Source organism: Vigna umbellata, chromosome 4 (assembly GCF_029865625.1).
Source record: "Vigna umbellata cultivar VRB3 chromosome 4, Vumbellata_1.0, whole genome shotgun sequence".
Classification (NCBI taxonomy): domain Eukaryota; kingdom Viridiplantae; phylum Streptophyta; class Magnoliopsida; order Fabales; family Fabaceae; genus Vigna; species Vigna umbellata.
The window spans coordinates 32,993,932-33,008,423 of NC_142168.1; the positions used below are offsets into that span (position 1 = coordinate 32,993,932).

Here is a 14,492-nt window from a genome sequence, read left to right on the forward strand (position 1 = left end):
AATTTTAATTTTCTTATTTAAAATAAACTCTTACAAATTTAATAATCAACTTTACTTTCAAATTTATTAGATTTTTACTAATATAAGTAAATTTTGGAATTTTAGACTAAGTACACATTTAAAGTAATTAAGTATAAAAGTGATTCTATGCAAAATAATTATAGTAAAAGCAAATCTTTAAGAGGCATGATTCCGGTAACCTTACAATAATAAAAAAATTACCAGATTCAAATTTATACTTGAAAAAAGTAATAGTTTATTTTTTATTTTAAAATTAATTTAATAAGATGTGAAACTATGCGTATTTGGGCTTCACTTCAATTCATCAATAACCTAAAACCCTAACCCCAAAACCCTCCCCTGTTACAGAGAAGAAGCTAGGGCGGTGAGAGTTGTGCTGGATTGAGGCCAATCATCCTCGTCAATCCATTTGATAGAAGAAGAAGAAGAGAAAGTACAAGAATGGGTATATTTGAACCTTACAGAGCAATTGGGTGCATCACAACCAGCGTCCCGTTCTCTGTTCAGAGGCTCGGTACTGAAACTTTCGTTACTGTCAGCGTTGGAAAGGCTTTTCAGATTTTTAACGTAATTTCTCAATCACACCCATACGCACATTTTTTTATATTCTTTCTGTTTTTATTTCCTATTCCAGATTCAAATGTGATATTAACTTGATATTTTTCTTCAATTTACTTGATATTTTCTTCATTTTCTCTCTGCAGTGTGCAAAGCTCACTCTAGTTCTAGTTGGTAAGCCTCCAGTTTTTTCTTGTTCATCTTCATAATTTTTTGTTATCTTCAAATTTGTCATTTTCCGTGAAGGTCCTCAGCTGCCGAAGAAGATTAGTGCACTAGCATCTTATCGCGAATACACTTTTGCTGCTTATGGAAAGAACATTGCAGTGTTCAAGCGTGCACACCAGGTTCTACATAAAGTCCTATTTGGATGAGCTTCTCCATAAATTCCTTCCAATGCAAAAAGAAGAAAACTTAAAATGAATTTTTTTATGGACTAATTTGTAGAAGTTCTCTCACATACAACTTCTTTAATTTTTTTTAACCTGTGGGTTACTTTTTCTCTATTAGAATGATTTATGGAGAACCACACCAACACTACGCAGTTCCTTTTTTTTATTCTTTAGGAGCATTTGAGGAGTTTTAACATTGGATGTTTTTCCAGGTTGCAACTTGGAGCAGCCATAATGCTAAAGTTAAGTTGCTCCTGTTGTTTGGAGAACATATTGTCAGTGTGGATGTTTGTGGCAACATGTTCTTGTGGCCATTTAAGGGAGTTGAAGATAACCTTGCTCCGTTTGGGCACATTATGCTGCACGAGAAATTTAACCCCAGCTGTATAATGCATCCAGATACTTACCTGAATAAGGTAATCATCCTTTTCCCTCTGGAATATTTGTAGAAAATTATATTGGTCCCTTTGTGATTATTAGCATGTAAGCAGGTTCTTATTGGAAGTGAGCAAGGTTCCATGCAGCTTTGGAACATTAGCACAAAGAAAAAGATTTTTGAGTTTAATGGATGGAATTCACCCATATCCTGTTGTGTTTCATCCCCTGCCTTGGACGTTGTTGCTATTGGCTGTTCAGATGGAAGGATACATGTTCACAACATTCGTTATGATGAAGAGTTGGTTTCATTTACACATTCTACACGTGGTTCGGTGACTGCCTTATCTTTCAGCACTGGTACGGGGAAGCTGTTATTAATTCATTGCACTTGCTGTAATGCTTTTATTGTAGATATCATGCTACTCCTCAAAGAATCTGTTTGGTTTCCATCTGTCTGAGTAACATATAATTTCATCATGTCCTTTTCATGTTTTATATATTAATAACTTAAATAATTTCTATTGACTCATAATGAAGTCATCAAGTAATTTTTGTTACTAGATAATTTTTTTTTTGTAAATTTGAACTAAACACCTATTTATTTTATACTGTTATTACACATATTTTTGAAGCCTTGTAGTAAAATTAATGGATAATCTCCCATTCATTGTCTCAGAATGTGTTTGACCCCCCTTAAATTGAATATAGCTTGAGGTTCTAAAGACGGTGTTGATTGTATTATTCAAATTAATTATTTGGCTTATGAAATATATTCAATGAGTGTCAGCAGTACGTGTTACACTTCTCTGCCAGTGAAACACTAATCTATTGTCTTCTTCCAATCAAAATATATTGGATTAAATAATGTCAATCTGAAATCTTTTCTAGTTGTTTTTATGGTTGTAATTATTATTTTTAACAATTTATTTATTTTACTTGTTTCAGATGGGCAACCTCTTCTAGCTTCTGGAGGTTCATCTGGTGTTATAAGCATATGGAATCTGGAAAAGAAAAGACTCCAGTCAGTTATAAGAGAGGCTCATGATAGTGTGATCACCTCGTTACATTTTTTTGCCAATGAACCAGTGCTAATGAGTTCATCAGCAGACAACTCTATTAAAGTAAGAATTATTCTTCAGATGCATCCATGCATACATGGGATTAAATTTTTGACCTTGTAATTGGGAGGATATTATTTTTGAATGTAACTTTAGATGCTTGTCTGTTGATTGTGTTCAAAATTTATTATAGAAAAAAGAAAGGAAGTTGTTTGTGTAGTTTTAAGATATTTGAAACATAGCAGGTAAACTTGGATATCTGCGATATAACACTATGTACTATCAACATGACATTATTTTCTCAATGATAATAGTTTTCTTTTTCATAGAAAACTGTAAATTTATAGTGATTATAATCACCTAAGCAATATTATTATATTTTTGCTGGTTGACCATGGTTGTTGGCTTTCAGTGTTATGAATTTAGACTGGACTTTATTTAGGCCTTTGTGCTTTACTTGTTATTATCATGATTGAAGCTTGTGCTCATATCATTGTCCATTTTGTTTCATATTTTATTTGATAAAATAAAGTGTTTTTGTGTGATTTTTTTGTTCTATAGATAAGGTAATTTATTCTAGCAAAGCCTGAAGGCAGTTTTTCAATTTTCATCTTGGTTTCTACTTTTAATTAATTTTACATTCCCATTCTTCCTGATGATGTACTAAAATGTCTGACTTTTATTTCCTCAGATGTGGATATTTGATACAAGTGATGGTGATCCTCGCCTTCTACGCTTCCGAAGTGGGCATAGTGCTCCTCCTCTTTGCATAAAGTAATATTTTTTCCTCAAGTGTTAATTTATATAGGAAATGTTTAACTTTGTTGCATTCATAGAAAGTAATGATTAGATATTTAGTTTTTGAAGGAGTTGATTATTAATTTGGAACAATATTGTTTACTTGACCTCTCTATGATGTTCAGCATATGGATTCTTATATGGAGAGCTATTTTTCTGAGAGAATAGTTACTTTCTATTAATAAGTTTTTCGATATTATTTTTATTTCTTTTCTGACTGGTTATTATATTATTTCTAAAATGAGGTATTCATTATGATGTTAACCATATGGATTACTTTAAGCTATTCTGCATATTTTAGATATTGTGAACTTACTACATAATGATTGTGATTTTTCACGTTGAATCTGGGATGTGTCCTTGTTACTTACTCTTGCTAATTATATGGCAGGTTTTATGCCAACGGAAGACATATTCTTTCGGCTGGTCAGGATCGTGCCTTTCGCCTTTTCTCTGTAGTTCAGGTTGGTTATAATTTTCATTTATAGGAAAATATTATTTTGTTCTAATTATGACTTCTCTCCCTCAATATTTGTTGCTATTTGTTTTTGAAAAAAAGTTTTCTTTCATTACTATTACTGTTGTTAAAGGCATTGCCAATGTGGACTGGCGATTTCCAAACATTTTCTAGAGCTGAAAAAATGGGTCACAAACCTGTGGGTAGTTATTGGTTTGGTTCAAGGGTGAGTGAGAGTTGGGCTGCATTGCCGCTCTCAGGAAGTGCTGCTGAGTGAGAGAGGGGTGTTCATAGTAAAAAGTGAGAGGGTTTATCTTTTTGGTTAGATAGGTGAGCTGCCATTTGCAATACCCATTTTGACAACTGTACTAATAATATGCATTAAAATAGTAGTATTCCCTCTAGTTTCTCCTTGTATGATTTGCTAGTTATGTGGAAGCCAGTGTCACTGCATTCAGATATTATTAAATGTATACATGTAATTTAATTCTCCAGCTTTGAACTTTTCTAAGCTGTTTTCATATACATTTATTTTCCCTGCCCATTGTAATGACCATATTTCATGGCTTAATTTTTATTGCCTCTTTACTGTGCATTATCTATTCAATTCCTCTTATTTACAACATTGATGTATTTGTTAAAATTTTGGCAGGATCAACAAAGCAGGGAGCTTTCTCAAAGACATGTTTCTAAACGTGCTAAGAAACTGAAATTGAAGGTATGGCTGGGGGTTCTTATCCTGGCTTTTGTTGCTTAACTTTGTATAAGTACTTTTGGGACTGATTACGAATGATTTTTCTGTGGTTTATTGGGGAAACTCTGGTTGCTTAGATTCTGTTGTGGGTTATGTTTCATGTTTTGCTTTCCTTTGTTTTCCATGAGTTTCAGATTTCCTATTTGTACTCTTCCCTCTAGTTAAATACGTCTAAGCTTTCTATTTGCCTACTCTAATTTTTTAACAAGCTTGTCACAGAAGAGTAAATGTTGAAATTTATACATGTTTCAGACCTGAGATTCATATGCACATGATTTTGACAACTCGTTTATGTTGAGTGCAGTAAATCATGGTTCCTGTATGCCATGTTGAAACTTGAATGTCGGCATAATGGAGATTGTAATTACTTTTATTCTATACTACCTAGTTATTAGGTCATTGGTATGTTTTATACCAATTAACCATGTTAATGTATATTTGTAATAATGCCTCAGTTGAGCTTTAAGGTAAATGTCAACATGGGTAGGTAGAGGGGATTAAGAAGTGTATGGTACTGTGATTCTTCTTTTTTTATTTTTATTTTTTCATTTTGTTTGTAAACAATTTGTATGGAAGTAGCGGCAGTTGGTAACCCAACTTTGTTCAATTTAATGATTATGGTGCATTTAATTATATTTGTGATGTGTTTTACATACTTCAATTCAAATTATCTACTTATCCTCTTTTATTTTTTGTGTATATCTGTCGCTCAGGAAGAAGAAATAAAATTGAAGCCTGTGATTGCATTTGATTGTGGTAAGTTCTTTCTGGCATGTTTTCATTCAGGAGTAATTTTCCTGACGGCCAAACTTATAAATGGAATTTCATCTATTGATTTGTTGTTTATATGAATTGATTCTTTCATTTACTAAAAGTGCTGCTGAACCGACAAAATGATTGAGGGTTATATGGCCATAGGTTTACAAAGAAGTTTGTAGTAATGATAATTTGTGTTGTCTTCTGGTCAATTTAATTAAGATTTAGTAATTGTCACAATTTGGGATTAAAACTGTTTGTCTACTTTTTCCTTTCAATAAAAGAATAAAATCATTGAGACAGAGAGCTGAAAGTTACTCTGAATTTGGAGGATAGAGGATCATCCATAAGAAAAACAGGTTACAAATAAAATAACAAAGAAAAAGATAAAACATCAACGGAATGGAATAAGGCTGTGTATTCTCTCTGCAAGTCTCTACTAAGAAAAACCCCATAAAAGGTCTTGTGTTGTATACCAAATAGACCCCTATCGGTAAATATAGTCCCTAATATATTGTTGAGTGAAAGAAAAGTCACTAAAATCTTGTGATTAAATTGACATATATATACACATGTAGCTTATCTATTGTTGCAGTTCCAGATTTCTTTATTAGATGAATTTGTTATTTAATCTACTTTAACAAGTATCACATCTTTTCTTGTGAAAACTTCAGCTGAAATTAGAGAACGTGACTGGTCCAATGTGATTACTTGTCATATGGATACTGCCAAGGCATATGTTTGGAGACTTCAAAATTTTGTTCTTGGTGAGCATATACTGAATCCATGTCCTGAAAATCCAACACCTGTAAAGGTCAGAAATCCCACTTTTATTCAATATTTTCTGTTTATCGGAAATTATTATACTTATTTTTTAGTACCTACTTCGTTGCTTTGAATTCGATTTGCTAACAGACCCATTGGATGTGTGGAGTAATAATGTTACTAAGCGTATGGTGTTCTCTTAGGGTGTCAATATCTAAAAGTTTGTTGACAAATGGGTTGGTTCTAGCTGACTACTGTTTTCACATGGTAACAGGCTTGTGCTATCAGTGCTTGTGGCAATTTTGCCATTCTAGGGACAGCAGGTGGTTGGATTGAAAGGTTTAACCTTCAATCTGGAATTCGCAGGGGTTCTTACATTGACATTTCAGAATCAAGAAGCTGTGCTCATGATGGTGAAGTAGTTGGAGTTGCTTGTGACTCAACAAATACTCTCATGATTAGTGCAGGATACAAAGGAGATATAAAGGTCTGTATTTTCTGTTTGAAGATACTCTGATTTCCACTTGTTAAAGTTAATAGAAAGAATTCATAATCACTTTGGTTAGCATAGCTACATTATACAGGAAATTCTCATATATTGATAGACCTGAAAGGAATAAGGGGAAGTGGATAGTGTACGAGAGAAGGAAGAGGCACAACTGATGCGTTTAACTAACTAACGGTCTGGCACTTAACTGCCTTTAGCAGTTAAGTGAGGAGGGAAACCATTATAAATAGGAGAGTTAGTGTAGGAGGGGGGACTTTTGGTTAATTGTTTGTTAGACAGGTTCTATCCTGGGGAGAGGGTTAGGCCTCTATTGTTCATTGTATACAGATATTCTTGTGTGAATAAAAGAGATCTTTCTTCATTACCTGGTGTGCTGGGTGTGAGTCTGGAGTTTTGATTAGGTTTGTTGTGGAGGTTTCTATCAAATTGGTCCGACCTGCCGGATCCATTGATAGCCGAACGTGATGGAGGGAAGAGTGGTGACGGTTGCGGAACAGATGGAAGCGGTGGAGGTGGCGTTGGCAGAAACGAAAGCGGAAACGGTGTACCTGCGACATGAAACCGGGACGCTGAGGCAGAACTGTGAGATGATGCGCCAAGATATCCAAGCGATTTTGACGATCCTGAAAGACCGCAAGACCGACAATAGAGGGGTGCGACGGGATGGGAGTGAATCGTCTGTAAATGATAACGCTGGAGGAGCAGGAGACGAAGGGGGCCAAACCGGAGCAGGACGTACGGGGGCGATGATCAATTGGCGGAAGCGGGTGGAATTGCCCGTGTTTGAAGGTGGCGAACCCTGGAATTGGATGAGTCGGGCGGAAAAGTTTTTCGAGGTACAGAAAGTGGAAGAAGAGGAGAGGATGCAACTGGCTTTTATCAGCATGGAAGGGTACGCCGGAAGCTGGTTCCGATTCTGGCGGGAGAAGACTAAGAATTACTCGTGGGAGGGGTTGAAAAGAGCGTTGGTAATTCGCTTCGGAGGAGGAACTCGGGGAACCATCTATGAGAAGCTATCGGCGATCAGACAGACGGGGCCGGTGGAAGACTACGCCAGGGATTTTGAGGTGTTAGTGGGTCAGACGACTCAAATTCCAGAGGAGCAAATCCTGGGTTATTTTATGGCGGGTCTAAGGGAAGAGGTGAGCGACCAGGTGAGACCGCATGATCCGCCAGACCTTATGACCGCGATGCGGGTCGCGAGGGACGTTGAAAAGTTTTGTGCGCCGTTGAAGACGGGAGGAGGATCGGGTTACAAAAATCCAAGTTCGTGGGGGCGGTCGGCGGGAACAGTCGCGCGGGTGGACCCACCGAGAGAAACGCAGAACCGAGGGGGAGCCATCGAGAGTGTCGGGTTGGTTAAGAGGGAGACGGCCCAAGGAGGAGGCGTTGCTAGAACCACTGGTGACGGGAGAGATCGAGGGCCGCGAAACTTACCTTATGCGGAGTACTTGAAAAGGAGAGAGGAGGGCAAATGTTTCCGCTGCGGAGGGCCGTTTGGTCCGGGTCATCGCTGCCCGGAACGGGGACTTCGCATGTTGATCGTGGTGGATGAGGAGGAGGAAGACAGCGGCGAGACGGAAACAGAAGTGGACATCGCTCAAATGGAACTGTCGGCTTTGTCAGCAGGGGGGTTGTCGTCCCCCAAAACGATGAAGTTGTGGGGGCGGATAGGTCGGCGAGAGGTCTTGGTGCTGATCGACAGTGGCGCGAGCCACAATTTCATTAGTCGCAGAGTAGTGGAGGAGCTGGGGTTGAAGGTGGAGGATACCCAGCCATATCTCGTGTGCTTGGGGGATGGTCAACGGAAAAAGATTAGGGGGTGTTGTGAACAGGTGGCAGTAAAGGTCGGAGAAGCTGATATCGTTGAACGGTTTTATTTGTTCGAGTTAGGAGGGGTAGAGTTAATTCTGGGGATAGACTGGTTGAGGAAATTGGGGAAGGTGACGGTGGACTGGGGGACCTTAATCATGACTTACCGACAGGGAGAAGAGGAGATCACCATTAAAGGTGACCCCACATTAGAAAGAAAGATCGTGGGACCCAGAACTTTATCAAAAGTAGATGACGTGGAAGTTTGCTTACTGATTTGGGAGTTGGGCTTGCGGGAGGCCCAAAACGTGAAGCAGAATGGCAAGGACCTTTTTGAAAGACAGAGGGAGGAACTGGAAAAATTATTGGGCCGGTATCACAAGGTGTTCGCAGAGCCCACTAGTCTTCCACCTGAAAGAGAGAGGGTGCACCAGATAAAGCTGAAGGAGGGAATGGACCCAGTGAACGTCCGGCCTTATCGGTATCCGCATGTCATGAAGGGTGAGATCGAACGGCAAGTTGCGGAAATGCTTCGAACTGGGGTGATCAGGCCGAGCCACAGCCCGTATTCGAGCCCAGTCATTTTGGTAAAGAAGAAGGACGGGAGCTGGCGGTTTTGCGTCGACTACAGGGCGCTCAATCGGGCCACCGTACCGGACAAATTTCCGATTCCCGTGATTGAAGAATTGTTGGATGAGCTGAAGGGAGCGTGTTACTTTTCAAAGGTAGATTTGAGAGCGGGATATCACCAAATTCGCATGGACAAGGGGGATATAGAGAAGACAGCATTCCGGACGCATCAAGGGCACTATGAATTTGTGGTGATGCCCTTCGGACTCACTAACGCGCCGGCGACTTTCCAAAGTTCGATGAACAGCCTCTTCCAACCCTTTTTGAGAAGGTTCGTCCTCGTCTTTTTCGACGATATCTTAGTTTACAGCCGGTCATGGGGGGAGCATCTGAAGCATGTGGAGACGGTGTTGTCTGTCCTGGAGCGTGATGGCTGGGTGGCAAATAAGGGGAAGTGTGAGTTTGGGCAGACTAAAGTAAGGTACTTGGGCCATGTGATTTCGCAAAAAGGGGTCGAAATGGATGCGGAAAAGGTATCGGCAGTAAAGGAGTGGGAGAGACCGAAAACTCTGAAGGGGCTGAGAGGGTTCTTGGGGCTAACGGGGTATTACCGGAAGTTCGTAAAAGACTACGGCAAGATCGCCAAACCGTTAACGGAGTTGTTAAAAAAGGGGGGATTCGCTTGGAACGATAAGGCAGAGGAGGCATGGGAAAATCTGAAGGAAGCAATGACGACGGCGCCCGTATTATCCTTGCCAGATTTCCGGCAGCCGTTCCATATTGAATGTGATGCGTCTGGTCGAGGAGTCGGAGCAGTGCTGATGCAGAATAAGAAACCTATCGCCTACTTCAGCAAGGCGTTGTCGGAGAGGACGCTAAGTAAGTCAATTTATGAGAAAGAATTAATGGCGTTGGTGATGGCCATTCAACACTGGAGGCCATATCTTCTGGGTCAGCGATTTGTGGTCCACACCGATCAGAAAAGTCTAAGACACTTGCTTGAACAACGCATCACTACCCAAAACCAACAAAATTGGATTGCGAAGCTGATGGGGTACGATTTTGAGATCGTATATAAGGCGGGAACATTGAATCAGGTAGCTGATGCTTTGTCGAGAAAAAGAGAAGAGGAAGGCACGGAGGAGGGAGAACTCAGGGTGGTGGCCAGACCGTACTGGCAAGATTTTGAAGAAGTAACCAGGGAAGTGGCAGCGGATCCGATTTTGCAGAAAGTGGTGGAAGAAATCAAAGCAGACCCGAACACCCATCCTGCGTATTCTCTGGAGAATGAAAGGCTTCATTACAAGGGCCGGCTGGTGCTGTCAGCCAAATCGTCGTGGATTGCCACATTAATAGCAGAATTTCACGTAACGCAGGCAGGGGGCCATTCCGGAGTTTATCGAACTTACCGGAGAATCGCTCAATCCCTATTTTGGAGGGGGATAAAGAAAGACGTGACCGAGTTCGTAGCACGATGCAGTGTATGTCAGCAACACAAATATCTGTCTTCTTCTCCTCAGGGGTTATTGCAACCATTGCCGATTCCAAACGCGGTGTGGGAAGATTTGAGCTTAGATTTCATTGTGAGGCTACCCAAATCGAGAGGGCATGATGCGATATTAGTTGTGGTGGATCGTTTGAGTAAGTACGCCCATTTTCTGCCCTTAAAACATCCGTACACAGCCCGAACGGTTGCTGAGGTTTTCACGCGGGAGATTGTTCGGTTACATGGGATTCCTCAGTCGGTGGTAAGTGACCGAGACCCCTTGTTTCTTAGTCTTTTCTGGAAAGAACTCTTTAAGGGATTGGGGACAAAGCTGAAAATGAGTACGGCTTACCATCCCGAGACGGACGGCCAAACTGAAGTCGTGAACAGGGTGCTAGAAGGATACCTCCGATGTTTTTGTTCGGAGCAACCAGCAGGATGGATGGCGGTCTTACCTTGGGCTGAGTATTGGTATAATACCAGCTATCAAGGAGCTATAAAGTGCACCCCATTTGAGACAGTTTATGGGAGGCAACCTCCCTCGTTGCAGAGATACATCCCGGGAGAAACTTTAGTTGAGGCGGTGAGTCAAGAGCTTTTGACCCGTGATGAGGCTTTGAGACAGTTGAAATTTCATTTGGAGAAGGCACAAGAACAGATGATAAGGCAAGCGAACAAGAAAAGGAAACCAGCGAATTTTGAAGTGGGAGATTGGGTTTATCTAAGGATAAGACCTCATAGGCAGACTTCAATGCCCACTAGGTTGCACCCAAAATTGTCGGCGAGGTACTTTGGGCCGTTCCAGATCAGTCAGAGAGTAGGGGAGGTAGCTTACAAGTTGCAGTTACCAGATACAGCGCGGATCCATCCCGTTTTTCACGTATCCCAATTAAAAAAAGCTATAGGGGAGCGAAGGGTAGAAAAGGAATTACCGCGAGAATTGCAAGCAGAAGGGCCGTCTTTCTGGCCAGTGGGAGTTTTGGGGAGAAGGCAAGCTCAACAGGGAAAGAAGACAGTGCCACAATTGCTGATTGAGTGGCAGGAAGGAGGTTCAGATGGGGCAACTTGGGAGGACGAGGCAACTATCAGAGAACAATATCCTGACTTCAACCTTGGGGACAAGGTTGAATTTCAGGCGGAGGGTATTGATAGACCTGAAAGGAATAAGGGGAAGTGGATAGTGTACGAGAGAAGGAAGAGGCACAACTGATGCGTTTAACTAACTAACGGTCTGGCACTTAACTGCCTTTAGCAGTTAAGTGAGGAGGGAAACCATTATAAATAGGAGAGTTAGTGTAGGAGGGGGGACTTTTGGTTAATTGTTTGTTAGACAGGTTCTATCCTGGGGAGAGGGTTAGGCCTCTATTGTTCATTGTATACAGATATTCTTGTGTGAATAAAAGAGATCTTTCTTCATTACCTGGTGTGCTGGGTGTGAGTCTGGAGTTTTGATTAGGTTTGTTGTGGAGGTTTCTATCATATATATATAATTGCAGGTTTGGGATTTCAAAGAACGTGATCTTAAATCCAGATGGGAGATTGGCTCTTCAGTTGTTAAGATTGTGTATCATCGGTATAACGGTAAATAGAATTTTTTATATTACTTTTCGTATTCCATTTTCCATGTTTGTTTTTTCCTAATTCTTATGTATGATTAAAAAATATAATGTAAAATGTATGGGAAAAGAAATTCCTACCGTATAGGGTCATGAAGTGATTGTAGAGTTTTATTGATTTTTAGGTCTCCTGGCTACAGTAGCAGATGATTTAACAATTCGATTGTTTGATGTGGTGGCTCTTAGACTTGTGCGTAAATTTGAAGGTCACACAGATCGAATAACAGATTTGTGCTTCAGTGAGGACGGGAAGTGGCTTCTGTCATCTAGTATGGATGGAAGTCTTAGAATTTGGGATGTAATCTTAGCAAGACAGTTAGATGCAATACATGTTGATATACCTATCACAGCATTATCTCTGTCCTCAAACATGGATATATTAGCAACTACCCATGTTGATCAAAATGGGGTATACTTGTGGTGAGTTTCCAAATTTATTTTCTTGGTTCATGGAACACAATTTTGGGGAAAACATTTTCTACTTTTCCAAATGTTTATTGCATCTTATTGATATTCTTTTCTGGGCCTGGGTTTGTAATTATTTTCTCTTAAGTGAATATCATTTTCTAGAATTGCTAGAGATGTATGATTATCTGAAGTAACATTCTCCCTATAAGACATTTACTATCATATTTGGAATAACAGAAAGACTGGTTTTGTTATGTTTCTGAAAGGTGCAAATAATACCGAATGTGAAAATTGTTACTTTTGCAATTTAATAACTTTGAAGAAGAAACCAGTTTTGATAGATGGAAATTTTGTCAGGGTAAACCAGGCAATGTTCTCTAGTACTTCAAACATAGATTCGTATGCAAGTGGAAAAGAGGTTGTGAGTGTCAAATTGCCCTCTATCTCCTCTGTAGAACGTTCTCAAGATGAGCATTCTGAAGAGCCAGTGAATGCATCCCAACTTAAAAATGACCTGGATTTCCCAACTCAGGATAAGCAAATACCCGAGTTGGTGACACTTTCCTTGCTGCCTAAGAGCCAGTGGCAGAACTTGATCAACTTAGACATTATAAAGGTCCTCATTTCTCAGCAGTATTGCATCTCATGATATGAACCTTTTGAAATTTTGGAGGTCATTTGGTTTGCGAGAATGTTCTGTATTTTTCTTTTCTATTTTTACTTTTAATTACAAAAAATGTCACATTATTTTCCTAAGCTTGTATATGAATTATGGAAAACAATTTAAAAATATAACAAGTTGACAAAATGGTGACATTTTTGTAATTAGATGTAAGGAAATGAAAACAACTTCTCCAAATCAAATTTCCCCTTTTCCTTGAATTTCATGTATATTTTCTGCCATGGTCATGAATGACATGTGTTTTTTCTTGCTTGTTAAATTTAAAACAACTAAATTCCAGGTTCGCAATAAGCCTATTGAGCCTCCAAAAAAACCTGAAAAAGCTCCATTCTTCTTGCCTTCTGTTCCATCCCTCTCTGGGGAAATATTGTTTGAGTCGGAAAAGTTATCCTTGAAGGAGAACGATAAAACAGAGGTTGGGAAACAAATGAAGACAATATCAGATATGCCACAATCACGTTTTGTGTATCTCCTTCAATGCTCAAAAGAGACAGACAACTGTAAGGCCTCAGCTATTTTATTTTTGTGTGCATGATGCTTAGATTGTGGTTGATTAATTATAATTTACTTTCTCTGAAAATCTGTAATGCAATTATCTCTAAAATTTAGCGTTCCACATTGTAGATGCAGCGTTCACTGATTATATTAAAGGATTATCTCCATCAACACTGGATATGGAGCTTCGAATGTTTCAGATCATTGATGATGATGATCAGCAAGAAGCAGAGAAGAGATCTGAGTTGGTATCTATTGAATGGCTTCTGGATTATTTTATTCATGAACTTTCCTGCAGAAATAATTTCGAGTTTCTACAAGCTGTCATCAGGCTATTTTTAAAGGTTAGGGACTTCCCCATAGTCTGTTAGTTAGTGTTTATTGATTTCAAACGAATGTGATTTTATTGGTTGCTATTGCATGTTTACAATATTTCTTCATCTTGCCAGATTCATAGTGAGACAATTCGGCAGCAATCATGCTTACAAGAAAAGGCAAGGAAACTTCTTGATATTCAATGCATGGTATGGCAAAGAGTAGATAAATTATTTCAAAGTTCGAGATGTGTGGTCGCCTTTCTTAGTAATTCCCAAATTTAGGTGACAATTTTAACTTGCAATGCCAACCCTCTGGAGTGATAATTAAGGCACTGTGCGTGGACATGCATTTGAGCCTTCTTTTTAGTTGGGATTTATAGAGAAGTGAGAGCAGTAAATTTGTTAAAGCTGGTGGATGAGGTTTCTTATCATCGTTGTCAAGTTTGACGGTGATCATAGCAAGAAATTCTTGTAACGGGATATACTAGTATCGTACATCGTACTAAAGCAATTTTTGTAACTTACAATTTTGTATCAGCCGAATTAAAATATAAATGCTCTTATATAATATAATGTTTTCAGCAAATTATGCTTTCTCTTTTGCCTATTCTATTTCAGCAAATCATACTGAGGACCGTCGTAGGACTTTATCAACATTTGG

The 14,492-nt window shown here is 39.3% G+C and overlaps 1 protein-coding gene across 3 annotated transcripts; it reads left to right on the top strand.

Moving 5' to 3' along the window:
* The first annotated feature begins 316 nt into the window (after positions 1-316).
* LOC148199938 (transducin family protein / WD-40 repeat family protein) lies at positions 317-14,417 on the top strand. 3 transcript variants are annotated; one of them, XM_088112228.1, is made up of 18 exons: positions 317-588; positions 726-753; positions 826-926; positions 1,184-1,387; positions 1,463-1,706; positions 2,295-2,470; positions 3,099-3,181; positions 3,597-3,669; positions 4,315-4,380; positions 5,130-5,172; positions 5,847-5,986; positions 6,212-6,424; positions 11,810-11,894; positions 12,055-12,349; positions 12,695-12,953; positions 13,300-13,519; positions 13,644-13,858; positions 13,964-14,417. In XM_088112228.1, exons 1-18 carry the CDS (start codon positions 463-465, stop codon positions 14,111-14,113), a joined length of 2,721 nt encoding a protein of 906 aa, XP_087968354.1. In that variant the 5' UTR covers positions 317-462; the 3' UTR covers positions 14,114-14,417. The 3 variants fall into 3 exon arrangements, 2 of the variants coding, with proteins under 2 accessions (XP_087968354.1, XP_087968355.1); XM_088112229.1 differs by lacking the exon at positions 317-588 and having other exon boundaries at positions 834-926; XR_015785796.1 differs by lacking the exons at positions 317-588; positions 726-753; positions 826-926; ... (11 more) ...; positions 13,644-13,858; positions 13,964-14,417 and having other exon boundaries at positions 6,431-11,894; positions 12,055-12,119.
* Positions 14,418-14,492: the final 75 nt, after the last annotated feature.